General features: G+C 44.1%; 1 protein-coding gene across 1 annotated transcript in view; it reads right to left on the bottom strand.

Moving 5' to 3' along the window:
• Positions 1-25,952, bottom strand: part of DNAH8 (dynein axonemal heavy chain 8) — a 230,915-nt gene that overhangs the window by 151,375 nt on the left and 53,588 nt on the right. The window contains exons 22-32 of the mRNA XM_038761016.1: positions 23,376-23,511; positions 23,169-23,272; positions 21,898-22,004; positions 20,002-20,077; positions 17,208-17,415; positions 14,432-14,628; positions 12,764-12,890; positions 9,947-10,182; positions 7,087-7,191; positions 3,663-3,776; positions 1,169-1,231 (exon numbers count right to left, since the gene is read on the bottom strand). Coding sequence (XP_038616944.1) covers positions 1,169-1,231; positions 3,663-3,776; positions 7,087-7,191; positions 9,947-10,182; positions 12,764-12,890; positions 14,432-14,628; positions 17,208-17,415; positions 20,002-20,077; positions 21,898-22,004; positions 23,169-23,272; positions 23,376-23,511 — 1,473 coding nt within the window. The remainder of the gene's footprint in view (positions 1-1,168; positions 1,232-3,662; positions 3,777-7,086; positions 7,192-9,946; positions 10,183-12,763; positions 12,891-14,431; positions 14,629-17,207; positions 17,416-20,001; positions 20,078-21,897; positions 22,005-23,168; positions 23,273-23,375; positions 23,512-25,952) is intronic.

Genomic DNA, 25,952 nt, shown 5'->3' with positions numbered 1-25,952 from the left:
ACCATATTTTACAAGCCTGCTGGCTTGAATATATTTAGTAATAGCGCTTACTATGGGTATATTACCATACTAAGAGCTGGGAGAAAGGTACGAATTAAACAGTCCCTGTTCCTCGTGGAGCTCACAATCAATTCATTCAATCAATCGTATTTACTGAGCTCTTACTCTGTGCAAAGCACTGTACTAAGTGCTTGCCAGAGTATAATCTAACATAGACACATTCCCTGTCCACCGCGAGCTTACAGTCTACAAGCCAAGGGAGCTTGGCCTATCTCAAAACCACCTGCACAGGGTCGGAAGTGTCTTCAAGAACCTGAAAAAGGTTTCGTGACGTCAACCGGCCTCCTATCTGACTCACTGAAATTAAAGGGGGGATCAAATCTTTTCTGTTTTGGAGGGATTTGGCATGGAAGAGCTGAGGTAATGCAGACATACTTGGCCGTGGTATTGGATCCCTGCATGTGTTATACGGCCAGACAGTTCTCCTAATCCACAGCTGTACACTGTATCCCCCTCATCCCGCTTACAGTCTATGCCACCTGGCCTGCTTGGTAGCAAGGAGCCCGTAAGCCCGCTGTGGGCAGGGAACCGTTATCTACCAACTCTGTGAAACTGGATTCTCCTAAATGCTCAGTAAGGTGCTCTGAACACAGTAAGCGTTCAGTAAATACCACAGATTCACTGATGAAGAGCCTGAACGGCACACTCAGAAGAAAGGAGGCCTGAAGTGTGGTCAATGTGATGGAAGCACTGGCAGCAGTCTTTCTGCGATGGTCTTGGAGAGGAGATGAGCAGTATGTGACTCCAGAAATACCAGCCTTAATGTGAGGTGGTGCTTAATGCTAAGGACATCTAGGCACAGTTGGACCGAAAATAGCAACTTCTACGGGCAGATTTTTTTGAAAAATCTAGCCCACGGAGTGACGGCACAGCACTCGGATGCAGCTAGAGCCAAGCTACGGTAAAATTCCACTAAGCTTGGGGTGAGAAAAAAGTAACAGCTTAGAAGAATTAAGAGGCTCAAAACCTCTCACTGAATTTAAGGGTAATTTAATGTTAAACTTACATTTTTGCGGTTAACTCCACACAAAGAGAACCATAATAATGGTGCAGTTTTTTCTAACTTTTTTTTAAAAGGCTTTCAATTTAATCATCAAATTAGCATTACCTGAAATATCTGTAGTCTATTGCTGGCTTCTTGGGGTGCTATATTTGGAACCATGGGTCCTTCCTACGGTTAAAAAAAAAAAAAAGGTTCAGTGTCTTTTATTCCTGTGCTCATTCTTCTGCCACGTATAATTTCTACTTGAATAAAGTCATTATTACTATTCTGATACTCATTAAGAACGTACTATGCTTTCTAAGTTAAGCAATGCTGAGACCTACATTTTTTTCTGAAAATATGAGGGCCTAAAACTCACCCTTCCATATCTGAATGCCTCCAACTCTGGTAAATGGGGTTTTCATTGACATTAAAAGGTGGTAACCCTATCTGTTCCTCCTTAGCTGGATAATGCCCCTTTGCATTATCCAGCTGTGGGAGGAAGGCCGTGGCTTACGTTCTTGAGGAAAGGGCCCCTGGGCTTTCGGAATATCACCCTTTTCCCCTTTTATATGATGCTGACCACCCCGGCTAAGCTGGAGTCCTGTCTTGGAGTCGCCCTACCCACGGGGGAAGCCGTGATGGAGTTGACTGGTTCAAAAGGACGGGGCCAGGCTATATCCCAAAGTATTTCCCGGCACTGTCCAACCAGTCAGCCAGCACACTGGACCCCCTCGAAGAAACTCTTTCTTTTTTAAAATGCCATTTGTTGAGCACTGGCAGGCAACCTACTAAGCTCAGGGGTAGATCCAAGCCTGTCCGGTTGGACACAGTCCCTGTCCCACAGGGGGCTCGCAGTCTTAACCCCCATTTTACAGATGAGGTAACTGAGGCGCAGAGAAGTGAAGTGACTTGCCCGCGGTCACACAGCAGACAAGTGGCGGAGCGGGGACTAAACTGCAGTTAAAAGGCACCTGCAGTTTATTTAGCATTGAAGGTGGACAAGAGTATTTTCTGGCCAGTTTAATATGTGGGAGGTTTAGCTTCTGTGTATATATGTTTGTACATATTTATTACTCTATTTATTTATTTTACTTGTACATATCTATTCTATTTATTTTGTTAGTATGTTTGGTTTTGTTCACTGTCCCCCGCTTTTAGACTGTGAGCCCACTGTTGGGTAGGGACTGTCTCCATATGTTGCCAACTTGTACTTCCCAAGAGCTTAGTACAGTGCTCTGCACACAGTAAGTGCTCAATAAATATGATTGATTGATTTTACTTGTATATATATATTCTATTTATTTTATTTTGTTAGTAAGCTCGGTTTTGTTCACTGTTTCCCCCTTTTAGACTGTGAGCCCACTGTTGGGTAGGGACTGTCTCTATATGTTGCCAACTTGTACTTCCCAAGCACTTAGTACAGTGCTCTGCACACAGTAAGTGCTCAATAAATATGATTGATTGATTTTACTTGTACATATATATTCTATTTATTTTATTTTGTTAGTAAGCTCGGTTTTGTTCACTGTCTCCCCCTTTTAGACTGTGAGCCCACTGTTGGGTAGGGACTGTCTCCATATGTTGCCAACTTGGACTTCCCAAGCGCTTAGTACAGTGCTCTGCACACAGTAAGCGCTCAATAAATATGATTGATTGATTGATTAAAACCCAGGTCCTTCTGACTCCAGGGCCCAGGCTCTAGTAACTAGGCGATGATGTTTCTATTCCACCCAGGTCTGGGCCTGGCTTCAGTGTTTTGAATGTGTGGGTAATTTAGTGGACCGGGTGGACAAATGTGCCCACAGCCAAAAGCCTACATTAACAATAACTGTGGAATTTGCTAAAAATTGCAGGATTTGTTAAGCACTTACTACATGCTAAACACCCTACTAGGTGCTGATGTATATACAAGATTATCAGGTTAGACCCAGTCCATGTCTGACGGGGGTTTCGGTCTACTAAGTAGGAGGGAGAACAGGTATTGACTCCCAATTTTACAAGTGAGGAAACCGAGGCGCAGGGAAGTGAAATGACTTGTCCAAAGTCACATAGTAGGCAAGCGGCAGAGCCGGGATTAGAACCCAGATCCTCTGACTCTCCCAGCCTGTGCTCCTTCTACTTCGCCATGCTGTTCCCTTCTAGACTGTGAGCCCGCTGTCGGGTAGGGACCGTCTCTATATGTTGCTAACTTGGACTTCCCAAGCCCTTAGTACAGTGCTCTGCACACAGTAAGTGCTCAATAAATACAATTGAATGAATTGAATGAACGAATGCTGTCTCCTAGGACTGATCCCAGGAGCCTTGATGCCAAATAAATTAAGAAAATTAATTATGTTATATGTGTTTCCACCCCATGCTCTTTTAATTCATCTATTTTATCTTTTTCTCCAGCTGGAGAGACTTGGGCCTGGCTATAATCAGGTTTTTGCTACTGGGACCTTTAAAAGAACTGAGATCGCCCTCTACTACACAAACTCCGCAGATGGTTTTGGGAGAAAAAGTAATAAAACCCGAAAACCGCAAATTGCTCTACTTTTTTCAGAAACGTGCATGCTTAATATCACAGGCCATACAAATAATGAAAAAAAAAATACTCGCAAAACATTCAACTAATTACCATCTCGTACAACTCTGCAAAGTTGGAGACATCCTCGCGAAATATTTCGACGGACTCTAGAAGACTGCTTTTAAATTTGGGCTGAACTTGAACCAGTTCGTCTTGGGCAATATACTAAAATGGAAATGAAGAGCCACTATTACTAGTTCATCTTGGGCAATATACTAAAATGGAAACGAAGAGCCACTATTCGTTATAAAACGGATATAAAATGGCAAAGTATGCAGATTAACTACCAATTCTCCATTTTGTTGCTGACCGATTTCATGCATAAATGACAGCAACCCAACTCGATGGTTGGGTTTCAACCTCCTTTTCCATCAGCAAAAATACCCCACTTGTTAAACTCTGTGCCAAGCATTGTGCTGAGCGCTGGGATTAAATACCCGATAATGACGTTGAACCTAATCCCTGACCCATAATTCCACCCACAGTCTAAGGGGGCGGTGGGAGATTAGTCATTTATTCTCCACTCTACAGATAAGGAAACTAAGGCACAGAATTTAAGTGACTTGTCCAAGGTGATACAACAGGTAAGAGGCAGAGTCGGGATTCGAACCTGACTCTCCTAACCCCCAGCTCTGGGTCGTTTCCAAGAGCTACTCACAAGGCGTATATGGACTTATATATATACATATATATATATATATTTACACATATATATATATATACATATATATATATGTATATATATATATACACACATACATATATACATATATACACATATATATACATATATGTATATATATATACACACATACATATATATACACATATATATACACATATATATACATATATGTATATAAAATTTATATTTGTATATATGTATGTGTATATATGTTTCTACATATTTATTACTCTATTTATTTATTTATTTATTTTACTTGTACATATCTATTCTATTTATTTTATTTTGTTAGTATGTTTGGTTTTGTTCTCCATCTCCCCCTTTTAGACTGTGAGCCCACTGTTGGATAGGGACTGTCTCTTTATGTTGCCAATTTGTACTTCCCAAGCGCTTAGTACAGTGCTCTGCACACAGTAAGCGCTCAATAAATACGACTGATGATGATGATGATGATTTGTATACATTTATATTAATATAAGAAAATAATGATATATTTATTAATATAATAAATACATTCATATTTATATCTATTTAAGGTCTGTCTCCCCCTCGTAGGAAATGTATCTACCAACTCTGTTGTCTTGACCTCTCCCAAGCGCTTAGTACAATCAATACCACTGACTGATTGTAACTCCTGTGTTTCCCACCCCTTTCCAAGCCACACAAGGGTGGTGGCACTAAGAGATCACAAAATGATCGGAAAATACACAATGGGAAGAGAAATACGAGCACAGATCATTCATAACCTAAAAAAAAATTGAGGTTTGGAGAAAGTATTGGGGTTTTTTTCAACCCAGGTTGAAAGAACCTGACAGACACTGTCATTATCGTCAAAGGTATCTATTGGGCGCTTACCACGTGCAAAGCACTGTACTAAGCACTTTAGAGGATACAACACAGTTGGCAGAAACATTCCCTTGCCCGCGACAAGTTTACATTCTAGAGGATATCAGCGATACTCAAAATAGCCTCAGCAGGTAAAAAGCAAAGTAGTAATATCCCATTTTTATCATTACTGGTATAATCCTTGTGGGGGTAACAATTATGTCACCGGAATATTTAAAGCATTAATAAGTAAATCCTGTCTCACTTTCGTACCAATCAATGTATGTTTGCTACTGTTTAAACACTTCTTATCCGTAAATTATTTTATGCCCGCCTCTCCGTTAGACTGTGAGCTCCTTGTCTCTTACAGACACTGAACTCTTCCAAGGGGACACAAAGTAGAGATTCAGTGCTTTTCTCCCTGCATATCCGGAGAAGATTTATAATAATAATAATAATAATAATGGCATTTATTAAGCACTTACTATGTGCAAAGCACTGTTCTAAGCGCTGGGGAGGATACAAGGTGATCAGGTTGTCCCACAGGGGACTCACAGTCTTAATCCCCATTTTACAGATGAGGGAACTGAGGCACAGAGAAGTGAAGTGACTTGCCCAAAGTCACACAGCTGACAATTGGCGGAGCCAGGATTTGAACCCATGACCTCTGACTCCAAAGCCCGGGCTCTTTCCACTGAGCCACGCTGGCCACTATTGAGTTTCCATTCAATCATTTCTTGTAGGCTCTTCCTTCTTAGGAAGCTTAGTGGCTTCTAATCAGCCACTCTGCTTACAGAAGCAGCGTGGCTCAGTGGAAAAAGCACGGGCTTAGGAGTCAGAGGTCATGGGTTCAAATCCCAGCTCTGCCAATTGTCTGCTGTGTGACTTTGGGCAAGTCACTTCACTTCTCTGGGCCTCAGTTACCTCATCTGTAAAATGGGGATTAAGACTGTGAGCCCCCCCGTGGGACAACCTGATCACCTTGTAACCTCCCCAGCGCTTAGAACAGTGCTTTGCACATAGTAAGTGCTTAATAAATGCCATTATTATTATTATTATTATTATTATTCCCCATTTCTTTCTTTCCATGGGGCAGGGAAGCGTGGAAGTCAGAGGAAATCCTGCAAAATGGAAATGCTCTGTCCTAGGACAAGAGCAGAGATAGCCCTTGCTCTCTGAAATGTAGTGTTTCTTTATTTCCTCACATACTACTAATAATAATGGTGATATTTGTTAAGCACTTACTATGTTTCAGGCACTGTTCTAAGCGCTGGGGTAGATACAAGACAATCGGGTTGGACTGTGAGTGCCACATGGGGCTCACAGTCTTAAACCCCATTTTACAGATGAGGGAACTGAGGCAGGGAAGTTAAGTGACTTGCCCAAAGTCACACAGTAGACATGTGGCGGAGCCGGGATTAGAACCCATGACCTTCTCTACCCATGACGTGCTCTCCCCCTCGTCCCCCTCTCCATCCCCCCATCTTACCTCCTTCCCTTCCCCACAGCACCTGTATATATGTTTGTACATATTTATTACTCTATTTATTTATTTTACTTGTACATATCTATTCTATTTACTTTATTTTGTTAGTATGTTTGGTTTTGTTCTCTGTCTCCCCCTTTTAGACTGTGAGCCCACTGTTGGGTAGGGACTGTCTCTGTATGTTGCCAATTTGTACTTCCCAAGCGCTTAGTACAGTGCTCTGCACACAGTAAGCGCTCAATAAATACGATTGATGATGATGATGATAACCACTACACCATGTTGCTGGTCTGTCTGTCATAAGTCGCAAATCAAAGTGAAGGGCTACATTAAATTGAATGGGGCCATGAAAAGCACATATCACAGTATACATATAATAACAGCATATTAACATTGACTTAATGAATTCGGCATTGACAAATACTGAGCCAAAGGGTTTTTAGGGTAGAAACAACAAAGAATGTAGTTCAAATACTTACAGCTTTGCTTTGTAATTTGTTAAAAGAATACCTCAGGGTGTCAACTCCTTCTGACTCCTCCTTGGTTACATCAACTTCAAATCTGTTTAAAATAGTATAGGCTTCCTATAACAAAGAGAGAAAAAGACATCCTCTTGTCAAGTAGACAAAGGCTACAAATAACGCAGTTATCAGATGGCATTATTTGACTATCAATTGTTTGTTTTACTTTTATGGCACTGATTAAGCACTTACTATGTGCTGGGCACTGTACTAAGCACAGGGATAGTGCTGGACGTCGTACTAAGCGCCGGGATAGATATAAGCTAATCAGGTTGGACACAGTCCAGGTCGACTCACAGTCTTAATCCTCATTTTACAGATGAGGTAACAGGCACAGAGAAGCGTAGTGACTTGCCCGAGGTCACACAGCCAGCAACTGGCAGAGCTGGCATTAGCCCCAAAGCCCTTCAGACTCTCCCAGGCCCCTGCTCTATCAACTAGGCCTCGCTGCTTCTCTTGCTGGCGTCTAATCAATCAATCAATCGTATTTATTGAGCGCTTACTGTGTGCAGAGCACTGTACTAAGCGCTTGGGAAGTACAAGTTGGCAATATATAGAGACAGTCCCTACCCAACAGTTGATTCTCCCTTTCAGGCTAAGAAATTCTCCTTCTGTCCTTTTTCCTACTGCACCCTCAGATCAATCGGCCACAGCTAGAATCACTTCCTTGGTTTGAGGCGTGGAAGCAGAGTCTTTTGGACGCACTGAATCAATCAATCAATCAATCGTATTTATTGAGCGCTTACTGTGTGCAGAGCACTGTACTAAGCGCTTGGGAAGTCCAAGTTGGCAACATATAGAGACGGTCCCTACCCAACAGAGGGCTCACAGTCTAAAAGGGGGAGACAGAGAACAAAACCAAACATACTAACAAAATAAAATAAATAGAATAGATATGTACAATCAATCAATCAATCGTATTTATTGAGCGCTTACTGTGTGCAGAGCACTGTACTAAGCGCTTGGGAAGTCCAAGTTGGCAACATATAGAGACAGTCCCTACCCAACAGTGGGCTCACAGTCTAAAAGGGGGAGACAGAACAAAACCAAACATACTAACAAAATAAAATAAATAGAATAGATATGTACAATCAATCAATCAATCAATCGTATTTATTGAGCGCTTACTGTGTGCAGAGCACTGTACTAAGCGCTTGGGAAGTCCCAGTTGGCAACATATAGAGACAGTCCCTACCCAACAGTGGGCTCACAGTCTAAAAGGGGGAGACAGAACAAAACCAAACATACTAACAAAATAAAATAAATAGAATAGATATGTACAAGTAAAATAAATAAATAGAGTAATAAATATGTACAAACATATATACATATATACAGGTGCTGTGGGGAAGGCAAGGAGGTAAGATGGGGGGGGAGAAGTGAGGTGACTTGCCCAAAGTCACACTGTTGACAAGTGGCGGAGCCAGGATTCAAACCCATGACCCCTGGCTCCCAAGCCCGGGCTCTTTTCACTGAGCCACGCTGCTTCTGTGTGATAGCCAACTCTGTTGCACTGGACTCTCCCAAGCGCTTAGTACAGCAAGTAAAATAAATAGAGTAATAAAAACATATATACATATATACACTGAAAAAACCAGAGTGTTGAAAAGTCAGCTCTAGAATAGCCTTGGGGGAGCTCTACCATCAGAATCACTTCATTGCTGCCACGGTTGTTGCCGTGCCACTTCAATCAATCGATGACATATACTGGGCGCTTCCTGAGGGCAGAGTGGTGTATTAAGCACTGAGGAGAGTATAGAGTTGGTAGACGGGCTGCCTGCCCACAGAGAGGCCCATGAGAGTGGGCAGCTTTTGAGGTCAAATGGAAGACACAATTCGTTCTGAGACAAATTGGGCATACATCTATGATATTCAGTTACCATAGAAACAACAAAGAATGTAATAATAATAATAATAATAATAATAATAATAATGGTATTTGCTAAGCGCTTACTATGTGCAAAGCGCTGTTCTAAGCGCTGGAAGGGGATACAAGGTGATCAGGTTGTCCCCCGTGGGGCTCACAGTCTTCATCCCCATTTTACAGATGAAGGAACTGAGGCCCAGGGAAGTGAAGTGACTGGCCCAAAGTCACCCAGCTGACAACTGGCGGAGCTGGGGTTTGAACCCATGATGTCTGACTCATTCATATAATCGTATTTATTGAGCGCTTACTGGGTGCAGAGCACCGGACTAAGCGCTTGGGAAGTCCAAGTTGGCAACATCTACCCAACAGCGGGCTCACAGTCTAGAAGGGGGAGACAGACAACAAAACAAAACATATTAACAAAATAAAATAAATAGAATATGTACAAGTAAATTAAATAAAGAGTAATAAATCTGTACATACATATATACATATATACAGTTGCTGTGGGGAGGGGAAGTAGGTAAGGCGGGGGGTTGGGGGGCAGGGGGAAAGGAAGGAGGGAGCTGTGGCAGAGGCAGGATTAGAACCCATGACCTCTGACTCCCAAGCCCGGGCTCTTTCCACTGAGCCACACTGCTTTTCTTTGTACTTCTGATGACTTTCGTTGTACATTTATAATAGTCCATGGGCATGCTGAAATCAGTACATCTTTTGGATTGGATTCTTTCCCCTTTTTCTCTGTATATGAAACTAAGTGCTTGCATCTATGTTTGTAGCATTTGGAAAATGACTGAAAATCCAATGAATTATTTTCTTGGGCTCTTCCCTAATAACAGGCGAAGAAATATTTTAACCACATTACTCTTATTTTGCTTATGTCTTTTAAAAGGTTGCTCTGCTTCTTAACGGACGCTATGTGAAGGCAGAAAAGAGTTAAGAGTTTCTTACTTCAATAGGCCCCAAAGTCATATCCATTTGGATTTCATTATTACGTATAGCCGACAGGGCTTCCATTGCAAATCTGACATCGTCTAGATCCCGGAGAGGACGAGAGAGCTTTTTTAAATACTCGTTGATAAATGTTATCATGTCCATCATCTTCTTTTTGTATTCCTCATTCAAATAGCGGCAGAGTAACATCTTCCATGCCTTGGCTTCGATGGACAACGCCAATTTCATCGGGCCTGGTGGGGAGCAAAGACGACGACGTGCATAAGTTGTGGTGGGAAAAATGACGGTAACTTCTGATTTTCTAGACTACCCTTATGGCCAAGAGTGTCGTCTTAAATTGTGACCACCACCACCCCCGCCCCCTCACCTCCAAGGTGCAGGTACGGTGTCTAAATCCCTACCTGTGTAGAAATAAACACTTAGCACAGTGCTCTGCATATGGTAAGTTCTTAATAAATACTATTGCTACCGAGGATCAATAGAATTTTCTTAGACTGTGTGCCCCATGAGGTACAGAGACTGTGTCTAATCCTACCTGTGTAGGAATAAGCACTTATCACAAGACTCTGCATACGGTAAGCACTTTATTAACACCATTTCTAACTGGGGGCCAACAGTATTTTCTTCTTTTACCCTCAGATTCTCCCGAGTGGTTCATGTGGGTGGGTAAGGGATGTATTAAGTCATTTAGAAGCAGCATAGCCTCGTGGCTAGAGCACGGGCCCCGGAGTCAGAAGGCCCTGGGTTCTAATTCCGCCTCCACCCCTTGTCTGCTGTGTGACCTTGGGCAAATCACTTCTCTGGACCTCAGTTACCTTGGCTGTAAAATGGGGATTAAGACTGTGAGCCCTCATGTAGGACAGGGACTGTGTCCCACCCGATTAGCTTGGATTTACCCCAGTGCTTAACAGATACTATCATTAATTAGTGATCTGTGGCTGTGAATCAGGAGAACAAATAATAATAACAATAACTGTATTTGCTAAGCGCTAACTATGTGTCAAGCACTGCGCCAAGCACTGGGGTAGATACAAGATAGTAAGGCGGGGCACAGTCCTTGTCTCACATGGGGCTCACAAACTAAGCATCAGGGGAGACAGGAGCTCTCTTTCAGCCCAAGCCCACAGGCAGATGGTTTGCTTGAGCCCCTTCCTTCCTCTCCCCCTCGTCCCCCTCTCCATCCCCCCGTCTTACCTCCTTCCCTTCCCCACAGCACCTGTATATATGTATTTGTACATATTTATTACTCTATTTATTTATTTTACTAGTACATATCTATTCTGTTTATTTTATTTTGTTAGTATGTTTGGTTTTGTTCTCTGTCTCCCCCTTTTAGACTGTGAGCCCACTGTTGGGTAGGGACCGCCTCTATATGTTGCCAACTTGTCCTTCTCAAGTGTTTAGTACAGTGCTCTGCACACAGTAAGCGCTCAATAAATACAATTGATTGATTGATTGATTGAGCTCTCCCGGAGAAGGGGACCAAACCCCGCTTGAACCGGCTTTTATTTCCATCTAGACCATCAGCTCGCTGTGGGCAGGGAACGTGTCTACCAGCTCCACTGCATTGTACTCTACCAAGTGCTTAGTACGGTGCTCTGCACACAGTAAGCGCTCAACTGGCTGATACACTCAATATTTAAATTTGTTCATCGATCGCATTCATCGAGTGATGACTGTGTGCAGAGCACTGGGAGAGTACAACACAACAATGTAACAGACACATTCCCTGCCCACAGCAGGCTTACAGTCTGGAGGGGGAAGCTCCCAGCCTAAATCTTTCTAGAGCTTAAAACTACTCTTACTGAAAGGCCCGGGGTTATCCAAATACTGTACGCAGCAATTCAACGATACTGGTTAAGTGCTTAGTACAGGGCTTTGCACACAGGAAGCGCTCAATGGTGCTGGAAAATGCAACAATGCACACGCAAGCACATGCAAGCGAACACACATAATAATGATGGCATTTGTTAAGCGCTTACTATGTGTCAAAGCGCTGGGGTACACATGAGATAATCAGGTTGGACACAGTCTCTGTTCCACGTGGGGCTCACACGCTTTGTTTTTCTTTCCAACCAACAACTACTCACTTTGGCTCATTCTCATCTCTCATCACCAATCTTTGGCCTCACCCCCTCCTTCTGTCAAACTCCCTCCCCCTTCACATCCACCCAACTATTTCTCTCCCCATCTTCAAAGTCTTTCTGAAATCACATCAACGTCAGGGGGCTTTCCCTGATGAACCTCACATCATCCCACCTTTTAATAATAATAATAATAATAATGATAATAATAATAATAATAATAATAATAATAATAATAATAATGGCATTTATTAAGCGCTTACTATGTGCAAAGCACTTTTTGTTTTACTTCCTACTACTGACAGACTTCAGCATTTCCATAGGATCAAAGCCCTTGGGAAACTTAAACCATCCCTTCACCCAGTATGACTTATGTACAGAACTTTCAATTCTTCTGCTTCCCCTTATCTGAAATTCATATTAATGTCTTTCTCCCCCACTGAACTGTAAGCTCTTTGAGGGCAGGAATCATATCTACTAACTCTATATGCATCCTACCAAGCACTTAGTACAGCCCTCAGAACAAAGGAAGTGTTCAAAAATTACTATTTGTTGATCCAAATGATATTTCGTTCATCCCGTGCATTCAGTATAACTGGGGAATACAATAATGAAACTGAATTTTTTTAAAAAAAAATCACTGTCATCCATCTTTTTGCTGATTATCCCCTTTGGCCTGAAGATTTTGCTCTTTCTGCAATAATGAAACGAAGGAAGAAAAATAAAGTACCTGTATGTAGTTCAAGAGCTCCAACAGGAATAATTAGTTTCAACTCCTCAATCTCTTGTTCAAAAGTAGCATAGTAGAGGATTTCTGCTCTAATTTCAGTCAGAGACGGATTGCTCGCCAAAAATTGCTGTACGTGGTTTAAGCAGGTGAGTATTTTCTTTAATTTTTTATGTTTTCGAAAAAACTGCTAAAATGCTACAAACCTCCTCAATACTTTCAGATGTCATATCCACTCAAGTCTCTTTTTTCAAAGGAATGGGACCCCATGGACCTTCTCACTCCCAGGCCCGATCCACCAGGCCAGGCTGTTTCTCCATTTCTAACGTTTCCAACGACTGATTTTCGGTTCCCACAAGGACAGGGAACGTTCCTGAGAGTTCGAAAGGGGCGAATGTTTGGCCCATTTTTAAGAAAAGAAGGATGACCCTGAAAATTCTAGATCAGCCATCTTAAGACCTGAGAAGATGCCTGGCCAAATAATTACCTCTTTGTGATGCCCAGAGGACTAGTGGGATGGCTGCCTTTCTTAAATCCTGCCTCAAAGTGGAGAAAACACCTTTTTTGAGCTCACCCGTCTAGCTTTTCCTCCCCACTTGAACACTCTCGTCCGGAGGCTGTTCCCAGTTGTTTTGAGCCTATTTTTATGGGTCGCGGCAGGCCCGGTAAGTGAGGGGGAAGCAATACATCTAGGGGAGGCACACTTCGGTCAGGTTTTGTTACCCTTCCTTAGAAGCTGGGAAAGTACGGTTCACGGAGACAATGTTTTAAGACAGATCACGCATCTTCAAGTCTGCCTCGACCCCACAAACCACTATGGAGTAGCCTAGGCTCTGAGAAAGCTTCAGGGAGAGCCATATTGCCCCGAAAGCTGGCCAAGTCCCGGCTCACCAATACCATCAACACATCTCCTATCCCGGTCACATTCGGCAGAAAGAGATACTCAACACGATGGTCTAGTCCGCAAATGGGTAAAAAAAAAAAAAAATTTCAAGATTGCTCAGTGGAAAGAGCCCGGGCTTTGGAGTCCGAGGTCACGGGTTCAAATCCCGGCTCCGCCAATTGTCAGCCGGGTGACTTTGGGCAAGTCACTTCTCTGTGCCTCAGTTACCTCATCTGGAAGATGGGGATTAAGACTGTGAGCCCCCCGTGGGACAACCTGATCACCTTGTAACCTCCCCAGCGCTTAGAACAGAGCTTTGCACCTAGTAAGCGCTTAATAAATGCTATTAAAAAAAAAAAGCTTTCAACTCCCAGGGATTCAGAGGATGACTGCGTAGATTGTGAGGCTATTTGTTTTCCTCCCCCTCTAATATTAATAATGATAATTATGGTATTTAAGCGCTTACTATGTGCCCAGCACTGTATGAAGAGTGAGGTAGAGATAAGTTAATCAGCCCAGACACGGCCCCTGTCCCGCATGGGGCTCACAGCCTAGAGGAGAGGGGGAACAGGAATTTAACCCCCATTTTACAGATGAGGAAATGGCGGTGCATGGAAGAGAAGTGACTTGCCCAAGGTCACACAGCAGGCAGGTGGCAGAGGCAGGATTAAAACCCAGGGTCTCTGATTCCCAGGGCCGGGCTCTTTCCGCTAAGCCACCCCTGCAATTATAACCAAAAATCCACAAGCCCCAGGAAAATCAACATGCTTTGATTAAACAGAAAATACCTGAACTTTAGCCTCCCGATCCTCTGTCCAGAGAACCTTATATTTCAGAAACTCCTGCAGGGCTTCACCGGTTGCCTTCCTTAGAGAGTTTACCGAAGAGGACAACAATAAGACCGACTTGGAAATATCCTTGTGCTCTGCTACCCCAGGATAAAAATTCCTTAGCTTTCTTGCAGGAGCGACTTCCTCGGCTGTTTCTGGAGGACACATAAATTAGACCAATGCATAATTAGGAAATCATATTTTAGCGGCATTTTAAAATTTTAAATTGTCACTGAAGATTTCAAATACTGGCATTGCTTTACATTTGAATTTTTTCAAATGCTCTGGCAACTAGGCACTCTGCCTCCAAATATGAAAAATAAATCGCCTGTTTCCTTACAACACATTGAGCTCAATCTCTCCTAGTGCCTCAATCGCTCCATGGTAGCAAAGTAAGCGTGTGTAGACTTGTACTCATTCTTCCCGTCTCTGACCGTCTCTATATGTTGCCACCTTGTACTTCCCAGGCGCTTAGTACAGTGCTCTGCACACAGTAAGCGCTCAATAAATACGATTGATTGATTGATTGATTGAGGTATTCTGCAGCTCTAAAACACCAGGGCCAGTCAAATCAGACTACCATCAAAATATTTAACTGCCTTTTGGATTCTTTCTGGCTGTAAGCTCGTGGCGGGCGGGGAATGTGTCCGTTTATTGTTCCAGCCGTGTAGTACAGTGCTCTGCACACAGTAAATGCTCAATAAATACAACAATGAATGAATGTAGAAGAAATCTCTGAAAGGAAAATTGCTGGAAATCTTCAGCCTCCAATTTTAGGCAATATTTGATTCCCTTCCCCTATCTCCTCTAGACCGCAAGCTTGTAACGGGCAGGGAAAGTGTCGGCTAACTCATAGTGGATACAGCATGGGTCTGGGGAGTCAGTGTGAGTCAGTGTGACCTGGGGCAAATCCTTTTACTTCTCTGTGCCTCAGTTACCTCATCTGTAAAATGGGGATTGAGACTGTGTGCCCCTTCCTCTCCCCCTCCTCCCCATCTCCATCCCCCCCATCTTACCCCCTTCCCTTCCCCATAGCACCTGTATATATGTTTGTACATATTTATTACTCCATTTATTTATTTTGCTTGTACAGATCTATTCTATTTATCTTATTTTGTTAGTATGCTTGGTTTTGTTCTCTGTCTCCCCCTTTTAGCCTGTGAGCCCACTGTTGGGTAGGGACTGTCTCTATATGTTGCCAACTTGTACTTGCCAAGCGCTTAGTACAGTGCTCAGCACACAGTAAGCGCTCAATAAATACGATTGATGATGATGATGCGTCCAACCCGATTTGCCTGTATGCACCCCAGCGCTTAGCACAAGGCGAGCGCTTAACAAATACCACAATTATAATTACTGTTGTATTGCACTCTCCCAAGTGCTTAGTAAAGTTTTTCTGCACCCAGCAAGCACTCAATAAATACCATTAATTATGTTACTGTGTCCCAGAGAGCATCCCTGTGGCCTTGAAGGAGTTAATGCCCTGACTTAAGAGCATACCTTACTACTATGGAGGGAGAGGGATCTGGATCGAAGATGATTTCCTTTAAAGCATTTCATTTGACGAGCGCAAGTTGCTACTTCACGGGAACAGGTGTATAATCGCATTTCAGGAATGTAAGACCAGGGGAGCGAGACCTTTCATCAACCATATCTATGATCTTTTGACGCTACTTCCCCAACCCAATGAAGTCTATGATTGGAGTTTAACAGATTTGAGGGTTTGCAGCTCCGGAGATAAAAGCGGATGTGTCTGATTACATCGGCTCTCCGGGCACTGCTCTCGGCTTCTAAATGAAACGTTTAGAATAATAATTCTATATAAGAAGCGCATAATAATACGCTTCCAACAATATTATTATATAATAATAATTATAATAATAAGCGCATAATAATACGCTTCCAACAATAAGCTTCAGAGACTTACTGAAGCATATTTCCTCCAATAGGCCTTCCCTGACTAAACTCTCATTTCCCCTTCTCTCACTCCCTTCTGCATCACCCTGGAACTTGGATTTGCTCCCTTTAGTCACCCCCACGGCACTTATGCACATATTCCTAATTTGTTTATATACATTAATGTCTATCTCCCCCTCTAGACTTTAAGCTCGGTGTGGGCAGGGAGTATATCTACCACCTCTGCTATATTACTATGTTACTCTTCCAAGCGCTTACTATGGTGCTCTGCACACAGTAAGTGCTCAACAGATAACTGAGTAAATAATAATTGAGTAAATACTAATAACTGTGGTATCTGTTAAGAACTTACTGTGTACCAAGCACTGTACGAAGCGCTGGGGTGGTAATAATAATAATAATAATAATGGCATTTATTAAGCGCTTACTATGTGCAAAGCACAGTTCTAAGCGCTGGGGAGGTTACTAGGTGATCAGGTTGTCCCACGGGGGGCTCACAGTCTTCATCCCCATTTTACAGATGAGGGAACTGAGGCCCAGAGAAGTGAAGTGACTTGCCCAAAGTCACACAGCTGACAATTGGCGAAGCCGGGATTTGAACCAATGACCTCTGACTCCAAAGCCCGCGCTCTTTCCACTGAGCCACGCTGCTTATATCTATATGTACAGACATATATACAGGTGCTGTGGGGAGGGGAAGGAGTTAAGGGGAGGGGGAGGAAAGGGAGAGGGAGGGGGGAGATTAAGCTGTACTAAGCGCAGGGGGAGAAAACAGTAAAGATGAAAGAAAAACAGTCAACCCCCAAACGATTCTTACTTTCATCCTTCTTCCCCGACTTGGCTGACCCGGCGATGTGCGGGGCAAAAATGGCTTGGGCCGACTCCGACATCGGGGTTTTGGGACGCCGGATCTGCTGCTGCTGCTGCTGCTGCCCCCAGTGAGCCACTCCTCTGCTGACTTCCAGGATTAGCTGGATCAGCCGATTGATGGCTTGTTGGATGTCGTCCAAACTGGGTACCATGACCTGTGGGGAGGGGGGTGAAAAACCCGGTTGAGAGGATCATCGGGATCATTGAGAAGCGGCGTGGCTCAGTGGAAAAAGCCCCGGCTTTGGAGTTCAAATCCCAGCTCGGCCACCTGTCAGCTGTGTGACTCTGGGCAAGTCACTTCACTTCTCTGGGCCTCAGTTACCTCATCCGTAAAATGGAGATTAAGACTGCGAGCCCCCCGTGGGACAACCTGATCACCTGGTAACCTCCCCGGCGCTTAGAACGGTGCTTTGCCCATAGTAAGCGCTTAATAAATGCCAACATCATTATTATTATTATTATTATTATTATCCAAAAGAGGCCTGTCAGAGCGGCGCGTTGCGGCCCAGGGAAGTGAAGCGACCTGACCCGGGTCACACGGCGTACGAGAAGCCAGGTCATTCGGACTCCAGGCCCGGGCTCTACAGTAGAGAAGCAGCGTGGCTCAGTGGAAAGAGCCCAGGCTTTGGAGTCAGAGGTTATGGGTTCAAATCCTGGCTCCGCCACCTGTCAGCTGTGTGACTCTGGGCAAGTCACTTCACTGGGCCTCAGTTACCTCATCCGTAAAATGGAGATTAAGACTGCGAGCCCCCCGTGGGACAACCTGATCACCTTGTAACCTCCCCGGCGCTTAGAACGGTGCTTTGCACATAGTAAGCGCTTAATAAATGCCAACATTATTATTTTTATTATTCAAAAGAGGCCTGTTGGAGCGGCGCGTTGCGGCCCAGGGAAGTGAAGCGACCTGACCCAGGTCACACGGCGGACGAGAAGCCAGGTCATTCGGACTCCAGGCCCGGGCTCTACAGTAGAGAAGCAGCGTGGCTCAGTGGAAAAAGCCCGGGCTTTGGAGTCAGAGGTCGTGGGTTCAAATCCCAGCTCCGCCACCTGTCAGCTGTGTGACTTTGGGCAAGTCACTTCACTTCTCTGGGCCTCAGTTACCTCATCCGGAAAATGGGGATGAAGACTGCGAGCCCCCCGTGGGACAACCCGATCACCTTGTAACCTCCCCGGCGCTTAGAATGGTGCTTTGCACATAGTAAGCGCTTAATAAATGTCAACATTATTATTATTATTATCCAAAAGAGACTTGTCAGAGCGGCGTGTTGCGGCCCAGGGAAGTGATGCGACCTGACCCAGGTCACACAGCGGACGAGAAGCCAGGTCATTCGGACTCCCGGGCCCGGATTCGGCAGTAGAGAAGCAGTGGAAAGAGCCCGGGCTTTGGAGTCAGAGGTCACGGGTTCAAATCCGGGCTTTGGAGTCAGAGGTCATGGGTTCCAATCCCGGCTCCGCCGCTTGTCGTCTGTGGGACTTCGGGCAAGTCACTTCACTTCTCTGGGCCTCAGTTCCCTGAACTGTAAAATGAGGATTAAGACTGTGAGCCCCCCCGTGGGACAACCTGATCACCATGTAACCTCCCCAGCGCTTAGAACAGTGCTTTGAACATAGTAAGCGCTTAATAAATGCTATCGTTATTCCCTCATCTGTAAAATGAGGATTAAGACTGTGAGCCCCCCCGTGGGACAACCTGATCACTGTGTAACCTCCCCAGCGCTTAGAACAGTGCTTTGCGCACAGTAAGTGCTTAATAAATGGTATTATTATTATTATTATTGGCCGTATACCCTTTAAGACGCCGGTAACTCACCCCAGCCCCACAGCACTTGCTCGTTCTACTTACTAGGCCACACTGCTTCTCCCTCTGTGCCGCTCAGGGATTAGACTGTGAGCCCACTGTTGGGTAGGGACCGTCTCTATATGTTGCCAACTTGGACTTCCCAAGCGCTTAGTACAGTGCTCTGCACACAGTAAGCGCTCAGTAAATACCATTGATTGATTGATTAATAATGACTGTGGGATTTGTTAAGCACTTACTGTGTGACGTGCACTGTACTAAGCGCAGGGGGAGAAAACAAGGAATTCGGGTTGGACACAGTCCCCGTCCCACATCGGGCTCCCACTCTTAATCCCCATTTCAGAGATGAGGGAACTGAGGCTCAGAGAAGTGAAGTGACGGGCCCAAGGTCATGCAGCAGACACGTAGTGGAGGCAGGATTAGAACCCAGGTCCTCCCGACTCCTAGGCCCGTGGTCTATCCATTAAGCCACACTGCTTCCCAAGATAAGATATTGGCTCAGTGGAAAGAGCCCCGGCTTTGGAGTCGGAGGTCATGGGTTCAAATCCCAGCACCGCCAACTGTCAGCTGTGTGACTTTGGGCAAGTCATTCACTTCTCTGAGCCTCAGTTCCCTCATCTGTAAAATGGGGATTAAAACTGTGAGCCCTCCATGGGACAACCTGATCACCTTGTAACCTCCCCAGCGCTTAGAACAGTGCTCTGCACATAGTAAGCGCTTAACAAATACCATCATTATGATTATTATTTGTTGAAGAATAAATGAGTACGCATCCCCCGTCATTTCATTTCATGTTGAATCCTGTGATGAAGTGAAGAAGTTGAGGCACAATTACCCTTTAAGTTCACTCGCCTTTGATATTGAACTTACAATTCTAGGGATAGTGTTTTGACACCTATGATCCGAACAGAATCTCAGTAAATTGAATTTCCATATAGCTCACCACAGAGGGAATTACGAGATGAACTTCGGTTTTTATAAAAGGAAAGACCCCTCCATTCATCTTCTGCCCATATGTGCTGCGGAGAATACAGAAACAGAGCTGGTTAACTTCACCAAAAAATGGTTATAAAATGGAAATTCCTTACCTTGAGTTATTGTGATTCCTTTATCTTAAGGATTACAGCTTTGATAATTCTTAAAGCTACTCCAACATGAAGAAGAAATTAGAGTCGCCCATGCGTTTGGATTTGCTCCCTTTCTTCACCCCTCTCTCAACACACAACTGGAATTTATTTATCTACGTTAAAGTCCGTCTCCCCCGCTAGCCCATAAGCTCGTTGTGGGCAGGGAACATGTCTACCAGCTGTTATGCTGCACTTTCCCCAGTGCTTAGTCTCGTGAAATAATAATATTATTATGGTTCTTGTTAAGTGCTTACTATGTGCCTGGCACTGTACTAAGCTCTGGGACACCTGTATATATGTATATATGGTTGTACATATTTATTACTCCATTTATTTATTTATTTTACTTGTACATATCTATCCTATTTATTTTATTTTGTTAGTATGTTTGGTTTTGTTCTCCGTCTCCCCCTTTTAGACTGTGAGCCCACTGTTGGGTAGGGACTGTCTCTACATGCTGCCAATTTGTACTTCCCAAGCGCTTAGTACAGTGCTCTGCACATAGTAAGCGCTCAACAAATACGATTGATGATGATGATGATGATGACAAGCAAATCGGGTTGGGCACAGTCCCTGTCCCACACGGGGCTCACCGTCTCCATCCCCGTTTCACAGACGAGGGAACTGAGGCGCAGAAGTGAAGTGGCTTGTCCCGGGTCACACGGCGGACAGGTGGCCGGGCCGGGATTAGAACCCATGACCTTCCGACTCCCAAGCCTGTGCTCTATCCACCACGCCATGCTGCGGAGCACTGTACTAGCTGCTTGGAAGAATGCGATGCGAGAGAGGTGGGAGATACAGAATTCCTACCCTCAAGAAGTTTTACAATCTATAAACTCTCCAAATCCTCGCCATTCCTGTGTCTGTCCATGCATCCATTTTCGTCCATGTACTGAGGGTTACCCACGGGAGCCATGGGGAGTTCTGTGAAACCTGTGCATGAAGACGAGTCGCCACCATCAAGGGTATTTATTGAGCGCTTACTGTGTGCACGGCACTTTACCAAGCGCTTGGCAGGGTACAACACAACCGAGTTGGCAGACACACTCCCTGTCCACAACGAGCTTACCGTCTAGAGGAACGATTTCCACCTCTTTCCTGGCCAGATGGGACTTACTTATACAAGCCCATCTGCCCTCGGAGAGGAGGAAAATCAGATTTACAGTCTACCGGGCTAATTTCCTTAAAATTTTTCACAGCAATTAGGATTATGCCCCTTCTAGACTGTGAGCCCGTTGTTGGGTAGGGACCGTCTCGATATGTTGCCCATTTGTACTTCCCAAGCGCTTAGTGCAGTGCTCTGCACACAGTAAGCGCTTCATAAATATGAATGAATGAATGAACAGTGCTTGGCATATAGTGGGCGCTTAACAAACACCATCATCATTATTATAAGGTCATCAGGTCCCACGTGGGGCTCGCAAGTCTTCATCCCCATTTGACAGATGAGGGAACTGAGGCAGAGAATAATAATAATAATGGTATTTGTAAAGTGCTTACTATGTACTAAGCATTGTTCTAAACGCTGGGGCAGATACAAGGTCATTAGGTTGTCTTCTAGACTGTGAGCCCACTGTTGGGTATGGACCGTCTCTATATGTTGCCAACTTGGACTTCCCAAGCGCTTAGTACAGTGCTCTGCACACAGTAAGTGCTCAATAAATGCGATTGATTGATTGATTGATTACTGATTGCGCTGGATCTCGTCGTACCTCGAGACAAATATTCTTCTTTTAATAGCATCCAAAGATAACCGTGAAGCTTTCTGAAGGCTGTCTAGTAATTGATGGCTGAAATATGCATAGATCTCTTTACATTCCTGAAACAAGAAAGATTAGTGCACACTGTTAAAAAACGCTGTAAAATCCTATTTTCACCTGTCCAGACAGAAGCTGCTCTCTTCCCGTTCCTTTTCATTCATTCAATCGTATTTATTGAGCGCTTACTGTGTGCAGAGCACTGTACTAAGCGCTTGGAAAGTACAATTCAGCAACAAATAGAGGCAATCCCTGCCCAAAACGAGCTCACCGTCTAGAAGATCTACTAACTCCCATTCTCTCTTTCTACTAGTCTCTCTAACCCTCATTTTCTTATTCTCCTCTATTCTTCTACAACTCCTAACGCTTTCTGTTTGCTGATCGGTGTCTCAAAATAAAACCCTGGGCAACTAAGGGAGGAAAAAAATAACGGACGCAAAAAGAAAGGCATTGACCAAGTTAAGCCATAAAGACGATCTTTTAAAAGAGGAAAAAATTAAAAAGATGTAGAGAAATGATATCCAGAAGACAAAACTTCGAGGGAATTCATATCACAAGGTGAAATTGAGGCATAAATGGAAATATTTTATCATTAAATCGCTACTGATAAGGCAACAGAAAGACAGAGGGGGAAAATAATAGAGGAGGGGAAAGAGCACAGATGCAAAATGGGACAGAGAAGGACTGAAAGAAAGGATGATGGGGAAAGGGACAAGAAGGGCAAAGGTCTTGTCCAGCAAGACAGGGAAAAAGAATGAACCTAAGAGGCAAAGAGAGGGGGGAAAAGGAAATAACAAGAAAAACAGACAAGAAGAACAAACATAACCACCCCAACCAGTCAAAGAATAGGGGAAGGTGAATTTTCCCAGCCTAAGCCCCCCTTTCCTCCCCATCACCCCGACTTGCTCCCTTAGCTCTACACCCCCCCAGCCCTTATGTATATATGTACATATCTATAATTCTATTTATTTATATTAATGCCTGTTTACGTGTTCTGATGTGTACCTACATCTATAATTCTATTTATTTATATGGATGTTACCGATGCCTGTTTACTTGCTTTGGTGTCTGTCTCCCCCCTTCTAGACTGGAAGTCCGCAGTGGGCTGGGATTGTCTCTCTTTATGGCTGAATTGTATTTTCCAAGCACTTAGTACAGTGCACACAAGTAAGCGCTCAAGAAATATGACCGAATGAATGAATGGCCATTTGTTCAACAATAATTACCTTTTTAAATTCATCTTCCTTGTCATTATCTTCAGGATCACTTAGGGGAGCTGGACCACTCTCTTCACCCTCTTTGACAACTCCGAAAGCTACACGCTTGCCTTCTAAAAATAAAAACCACACTGAAGATTTAACATTCATTCTTATGCCTTTAAGAGGAAACCGCAAATCCCTCTCCAGAAGTTTCCAGTTAGGGTGACCAATGACCTGATGCTTGTTTCGCGGCTGCCTTCGAATCCTTAACTTCATATATTGTTTCCAATATCGACAGAAGTTCGATGACGGCTTCTTCTACGTGCTTACTTTTGTGGTTCATTTCTTCGGCCCGTTCTTTAGTGTAGGTCTGTCAAACAAATGAAGGCGTTTTAATGTTTCTCTCAGTTATTCGGGTTTATATTCACCTTGGGATGAATTTCCATTAGGATGACGGTCCTGCATTTTTTTAAAAAATTTCAAATCGTTTTAATGATTTTCTTCAAGCTTCACCTGTCGTCGGCATTCTTTCACAACAGTGGTACTTACCGAACATCTACTCCTATACAGCATTAGGCATCCTCTAAATAGACCTTTTATTAGGAGAATTTTGTGACCGTCTAAGTGTCATGTGATAGAGAAGCAGTGTGGCCTAGTGGAAAGAGGACAGGTTTGGGAGTCAGAAGACCTGGGTTCTAATCCTGACTCTGCCCCACGTCTCATCTGTAAAATGGGGATGAAACCTGTGATCCTCACTGTGGGACATGAATTGTGTTCAATCTGATTAGCCTGCATCTACCTCAATGCTTAGTATAGTGCCTGGCACATAGTGAACACTTAACAAATACCCCTTTTTCTTTAAAAAAAAACAAAAAAAGTGGGGAAGTCCCTTTTTATACCCATTGTTAAGCTCTTCCTATGTGTCAAACACTGTTCTAGGCACTGGGGTACATTCAAATTCAACAGGTGGGACACAGTCCCTGTCCCACATCACACTCAGGCAAGTAGGAGGGCGAACAGGTATCGAATCCCCATTTTACAGCTGAGGAAACTGAGGCACAGAAAAGTCAAGTGCCTTGCCCGAGGTGATAATAACCATTATGACAATAGTGATAGTTGTGGTATCTTAGTTGTGGTATTTAGCTCTCTTCCTCCCTTCAAGGCCCTACTGAGAGCTCACCTCCTCCAGGAGGCTTTCCCAGACTGAGCCCCTTCCTTCCTCTCCCCCTCATCCCCCTCTCCATCCCATCTTACCTCCTTCCCTTCCCCACAGCACCTGTATATATGTATATATGTCTGTACATATTTATTACTCTATTTATTTAACTTGTACATATCTATTCTATTTATTTTCTTTTGTTAGTATGTTTGGTTTTGTTCTCTGTCTCCCCCTTTTAGACTGTGAGCCCACTGTTGGGTAGGGACCGTCTCTAGATGTTGCCAACTTGTACTTTCCAAGCGCTTAGTACAGTGCTCTGCACCCAGTAAGCGCTCCATAAATACGATTGATTGATTGATTGGTATCTGTTAAATGCTTACCATGTGCCAGGCACTGTACTAAACGCCGGGGTGGATACAAGCAAATCAGGATGGACACAGTCCTTGCCCCTTGTGGGGCTCACAGTTTCAATCCCGTCTGGCAGATGAGGGAACTGAGGCTCAGAGAAGTGAAGCGACTTGCCCCAGGTCACTCAGCAGACAAGTGGAGGCGGCGGGATTAGAACCCATGACCCGGGCTCTATCTCCCGAGGCCATGAAATGGCAGGGGCCAGGTCCGCCGACTCCCAAGCCCGTGCTCTGTCCTCCAGGCCGAGCTGCTCCCCCGTTGTTGGGAGAAGGGGCCTGGGGGAAAATCTGAGGAAAGGCAACCATCCCTTCCCTCTTGACTTTGAATTAAGAGGTGTGAGGAAAGGGACACACGAAACACAGTCCTGAACCAATACGGGGGCAGAGATAATAATAATGATGGCATTTATTCAGCGCTTACTATGTGCAAAGCACTGTTCTAAGCGCTGGGGAGGTTACAAAGTGGTCAGGTTGCCCCACGGGGGGCTCACAGTCTTCATCCCAATTTTACAGAGGAGGTAACTGAGGCACAGAGAAGTAATAATAATAATAATGGCATTTATTAAGTGCTTACTATGTGCAAAGCACTGTTCTAAGCGCTGGGGAGGTAACAAGGTGATCAGGTTGTCCCACGGGGGGCTCACAGTCTTAATCCCCGTTTTACAGATGAAGTAACTGAGGCACAGAGAAGTAATAATAATAATAATGGCATTTATTAAGTGCTTACTATGTGCAAAGCACTGTTCTAAGCGCTGGGGAGGTAACAAGGTGATCAGGTTGTCCCACGGGGGGCTCACAGTCTTAATCCCCGTTTTACAGATGAGGTAACTGAGGCACAGAGAAGTAATAATAATAATAATAATAATAATAATAATAATAATAATGGCATTTATTAAGTGCTTACTATGTGTAAAGCACTGTTCTAAGCGCTGGGGAGGTTACAAAGTGGTCAGGTTGCCCCACGGGGGGCTCACAGTCTTAATCCCAATTTTACAAATGAGGTAACTGAGGCACAGAGAAGTAATAATAATAATAACGGCATTTATTAAGTGCTTACTATGTGCAAAGCACTGTTCTAAGCACTGGGGAGGTAACAAGGTGATCAGGTTGCCCCACGGGGGGCTCACAGTCTTAATCCCCGTTTTACAGATGAGGTAACTGAGGCACAGAGAAGTAGTAATAATAATAATGGCATTTATTAAGCGCTTACTATGTGCAAAGCACTGTTCTAAGCGCTGGGGAGGT

Source organism: Tachyglossus aculeatus, chromosome 19, assembly GCF_015852505.1.
Source record: "Tachyglossus aculeatus isolate mTacAcu1 chromosome 19, mTacAcu1.pri, whole genome shotgun sequence".
Taxonomy (NCBI): Eukaryota; Metazoa; Chordata; class Mammalia; order Monotremata; family Tachyglossidae; genus Tachyglossus; species Tachyglossus aculeatus.
The sequence above is the reverse complement of the archived record's forward strand: the minus strand, read 5'-3'. Positions and strand labels throughout refer to the sequence as shown.